The sequence below is a fragment of the Oncorhynchus gorbuscha genome, linkage group LG26 (assembly GCF_021184085.1).
Source record: "Oncorhynchus gorbuscha isolate QuinsamMale2020 ecotype Even-year linkage group LG26, OgorEven_v1.0, whole genome shotgun sequence".
NCBI classification, from domain to species: Eukaryota; Metazoa; Chordata; class Actinopteri; order Salmoniformes; family Salmonidae; genus Oncorhynchus; species Oncorhynchus gorbuscha.
In genome coordinates this window covers 32,910,014-32,914,912 of record NC_060198.1, presented here as the reverse complement: position 1 = coordinate 32,914,912, position 4,899 = coordinate 32,910,014, and the positions used below count along the sequence as shown (strand labels likewise).

General features: G+C 42.4%; 1 protein-coding gene across 1 annotated transcript; it reads right to left on the bottom strand.

The window, feature by feature from the left end:
• Positions 1–2,052: 2,052 nt before the first annotated feature.
• On the bottom strand, positions 2,053–4,333 carry LOC124015700 (ADP-ribosylation factor-like protein 4D). The gene is made up of 2 exons (XM_046331104.1): positions 4,159–4,333; positions 2,053–3,419 (listed from the first exon to the last, which is right to left on the bottom strand). The coding sequence occupies exon 2, from the start codon at positions 3,273–3,275 to the stop codon at positions 2,670–2,672; it is 606 nt and encodes a 201-aa protein (XP_046187060.1). The 5' UTR covers positions 3,276–3,419; positions 4,159–4,333; the 3' UTR covers positions 2,053–2,669.
• Positions 4,334–4,899: the final 566 nt, after the last annotated feature.

Sequence of the window (4,899 nt, the reverse complement as noted above, 5' to 3'; positions counted from 1 at the left end):
CCCTGCCTTATTACCTCAAAGCTGATTGGAGAGTGAGAGGTAATGTTCTATTCAGGAAGCACTATCTGTGAGCCAACTTAAATTACCCATAAAGCTAGAACCTCCCATAGAATGTGGAGATACACATCAGAAACACCCTAAATTACAGCACTGGCCGGGGGGGTGAAATGTAGCGTGCAGGGCATATTTAGGCATCAGGGCCAACTATGCCTAACTTCTACTGAAAAATGTTTCCTTAACTTCAATTCATGTAGACCTGCTTTACATGGTTTTGGTCTTGAGCCTTGGGAGAGCAGAGCACTTTGATGAAATCTCAGAAACACACTAATCAAATAAAGGTTTAATTGCATTTAACTTGGCTACTGTGTTTTATGTGCTGGTTTGAGTCAATACTGCTGACTAATCCAGCTCAAGCTGCTGACACATACAGGGAGGTTCTAATCAAGGTAATTGGATTTGGTATGTATCAGTAGAAGTGTATAGTTGGTGGTTTGACTGTGGCCGTGATGGGGGGGTGGGGGTATTGGTGGGTCCTTCTTACATTCATGCATGACTTGTCTTCCCAGATCAGCCTGCAGGCCGTCCACACTAGGTTTGGTTAGCTCTTAGCAGAACTCTGCTAGGCAAACATCTGTGTCTCATTTACGCCCTGAACAAATGTGCATGAAAACTAGTCTTAATGAATGAAAACATTTAATTGAAGAATCCTTACTTTTGACCAATCATCGACGAAGGGGTGTAGACTTCAACTAACCTCAATAAAAGTGCGCTCAAACAGCCCATCAAAAAAAACTGCTGAACACCAAAACGTCACAAAATTTGTGCAAACAGTTTCAACTGGGAAGTATACGGTAAGCTTAAGGGTGAAAATGCCTCCAAAACATAGTTGATGCAATTGGAATATAACAGCATGGACAACCTCAAAAAGGTAGATATACATACCCCCCTAAATGTGTGAAGTGTGAGAGACAATTCAAAGACAGTGACATTGTATTAATTTGGTAATGGCCCCCTTACCTGATAAATAGAATGACCAAAAAGACTAAAGTGAAGGGTTTCGTGTGCTGGTGTACGCACCTAGCCTCCATTATTGATTTGAATTATGTGGTACGTTTGAAGTCAGCTTTCCTTTCATATGGCTTTCAAATATTTATACAGGCCAAACTCTGTAGATCCTTGATCCTGTTTCTTAGTATTATGTGAACACATACAAAAATCTAACAACTTCTACTAAATCCACTGATTTCCACTATACAAGTAATATGGGTCACTTGTTCAAACCTGTAGATTATCTCTACTGATGAAATACAATATATCTGAGTAACCAGTTACATATTAGCACTTGGCAAGAACTAGGTTATTTTCATTGTGGCACTACTGCCAAAGTAGTGCACTGTCAGGAAGAGTAACTTAACAATCTCAGGTTTAGAATTGCCTGTGGTGTTTGGGCTACCATTTAACACTGCCCTTTCTCTCAATGGAAGGTGAGATGTCCTTCAAGAAAACAGTCTAACAACTATTACCAATTATCTTTGTGAGCTAATTACACCATTTGTCTAATACATTTTCTGATCAATTAATAACTTAATGGAGCTAAAATAGATTTATAAAATAACTGGAAAACTGCCAATGAACATCCTCTAGGAGACTATGTGCAAATCACTAATTAAATGCCATTGAAGAACACAGGTAAGCAGTTCCTCTTGCGATTGATGCAAAAGCTATGATTGATAAGCCAAAGAGATGGTTTGCTCTTTAAACGATCTCTGCCAGGGTGGGATCCAGCAGGCAGATGTTAAAGGAAAGATTAGCAATTGAAATAGAAACATGAGCCGTTGTCTCCTGAATCCAAAGGACACTTTTTCAATGATGTTAAGAAAAACTACCTCAAAAGCGCAAAAAGGGAAACTGGACCAAGGACCTATAAGTTATAGGGACCCTTGGTGTTCTGTTGAGAATACCATTAACTGCGCAAAGATGTTGATATAACAAGGGCAAACTATCACTTGGTCAGCATGGTCATATAAACAGATGGAAAGGGGGACTTCCAGATAAGTGTCTTCAATAATTTATTAACTTGTAAGTATTACAAAAAAATATGTACAGAATGTAAAAACATATTGGTTGTAACAACTTCACACATTTAAGTCCATCATGACAAGCAAAACTGTGGTGAAAACTTGCATCATGGTTAGCAGCCTCAGGCCTCGTGCCAGCAGGCATTTCAGTTCCAATGCCATCCGAACAGTGGGATGAAACACTGGCCCTCTTGATCTACAAAAGTGTCGTCTTTTCCAACGGTGAACCACCTCTGTGAAACAAAGTGAACTACAAGGTAAACTAAATTAGAACTACTACAAGGTAAACTAAATTAGAACTACCATACATCACTGGATATTTGGACTAGACCGTGTCGGCACCACATCTTGATAAAAAAAAGGAGAGGGCAATGTTTATAGAACAAAAAGAGCCACTGTAAAGGGCTGAACGTAGTCCGTGCTGTGGCCAACGTATAGTATAACAGGTCCATTTCTCAGTCCTCTGGACCGACAGTCACTGGGAAACCAGAAGCAGATCCATCGGGGCACAAATTTCCCATACAATTCCCAGGAACACCAACGAGGTCCATTCTGCGGGCAAAGCGCCTTTCGGAAGCTCAGACGCACAGCTCATCTCTTCTTCTTACTGTGTCTGAGCAGCTTCTTCCTCTTTAGGATCATTTCATATAGTTTCTCCAGGCCGGGTTGGAGCCCCTGGCCATTCAGCGCACTGCATCCCTGGGTGTGGTGCAGTGTGGAGTTGCTAAGCTCGTGGAGGGCCAAAGACTTCTCCACCTCCACAGCAGAGACTGCAGAGTCCAAGTCCTGCTTGTTGGCAAGCACCAGAATTGGTACTCCCTGGTTCTCTGCCGAGCGACTGATGCGGTGGAGCTCCACCTTGGCCTCCTCCATGCGCTCAGCCTCTGCAGCATCCACAACAAACACCAGGCCATCAGTGCGACGTGTGTATGACTTCCACAGGGGCCGCAGCTTCTCCTGACCGCCAACGTCCCACACCTGGAAGGTGGTGGTTGCCCGCGAGCTTCCAACTGCTACTTTAATCCTTTCAGTGTTGAAGCCCTTTGTGGGGATGGTCTCCACAAACTCCCGGAGCTTTAGTCTGTACAGCAGGGAGGTCTTTCCTGCAGAGTCCAGGCCAATGACGACCACATGCAGAGACTGGAAGTTGGGGAGGAAAGGAGTGTTGGGGGCGATCTCTGTTAGCTGGTTGCCCATTCTGGCTGGTTGCCTGGTCCTGATAGTGAGGTGGCAGACTAGTCAGGGAGGTGGTGGGTATCTCCAGAGAGATGAAGCATTCACACCTACTTCAAAAGGCAGCAGCTGCAGACCAGGAGGCAGACAACCAGACTCACTGATGACCTTGTAAAAAGAAAGGAAACTGGCAAGATTAGATATGTTTTATAGATGGCACCATGGCTGACAATCATTTATACGTTTAGTCTACTGACACTGCTTTGGGAAAAAATTAACTGCCCATTTCAGTTAGCCACACGTTTCTCAAAACAACCCTGCATATCTTTCCATAGCAGAAAAAAAATCACTTTCAATATGTAATTCTATGGAAATGCAACTGAATTGCCATTACTGTTTGACACTGGCTAAAATCCTGTTCACTTTTTCTTACATGGCAATACGAGTAGAGTGTACAGTACACGCATTGTCATACAAGTTTCTGCTATCTGCAGAAAAATGAATTGACAACATTGAAATGTGTTTTGTCAATAAGGGACAGAATATTCTGGTCCTTTGTATGTAACGTTACTTCAGCTAACGTCTCTCCTCTGTCCTGTTGGTTCGTTACATATGCGACTGCATAGTAACGCTGGTGTCGCTAACGCAAGCTAACTAGTTAACATTAACGCGAAAAAAATAAACAAATAGTACATCACTTTAGTGAAGTGTTGGCCATCTAGGTAGATAGTTGGGTAACAATTATTTAGTTGTAAGTAATTCCAGTTGGGTTAACAAACATTGGCTAGTAATGCTGTCCGTGCAACAAACAATATCTAAAATTCGTGACAGTTAAGCGTTAATTAGTGAGCTAGTTGAACTGAACCAAACAAACGATGTTAGTTAGAAAATTTACACGTAATCTTACCTTTATAGCGCGTCTGTATTGAATCAGACAACATAATTCCAACACAGACAAGCACAAATCCACACTGAAGAAGAAGAATTCCAAAAGAAGCGGTGCTAGAACCACCAGCGTCCCTCTACTCGAATCTCCAGACAAGGAATGGAAGCAAAGGTGCTGAGCGCGACTGAAGAACACAACCCCCACGAGTGACGTAACGAGAACACTCCCAGTCCCAGCCTCCCCCTAAATGCAATGACTTTTAAATGGAAAGTGGTCAGAGGTCAACTTTTGAGCTCTTATCGACAGTTATCAGTCCATTGCTTTTGGAATTGTCAAACTAAAGGAATAAACAAAGTAGGATATTGATTATGTGTGGACGTTTAGCTTGGTTGGCTGTCTTGGCTGTTCACCTTTTTTTTTTTTTTCATCAAAACATAATCGTAAACCACTAAACAGTAACCTATTTCATATTCTGACATGAGACGTCATGTTCAGTAGCCTATGAGAACTGTATACCAGCAAAAATCGTGGAAATATGTGTATAAAGTAGTTGCCGCTTGAGGTCTTTCTGCTCTGAACAAAGTTGGGGGCAGCAAGGGGACAATGGATCGACTGTGGCAATTTGAATGCTAATGCCTTTGTAGTCTTTTCCTTGAACAGCACCACGATAACACTTCAGTGAATGACCCGCTGGAGTTGGAGTGCCCTGTATTCATAGGGCATGTGTTATGAAACCAGCCAGATCATATCAGCATATCTGGG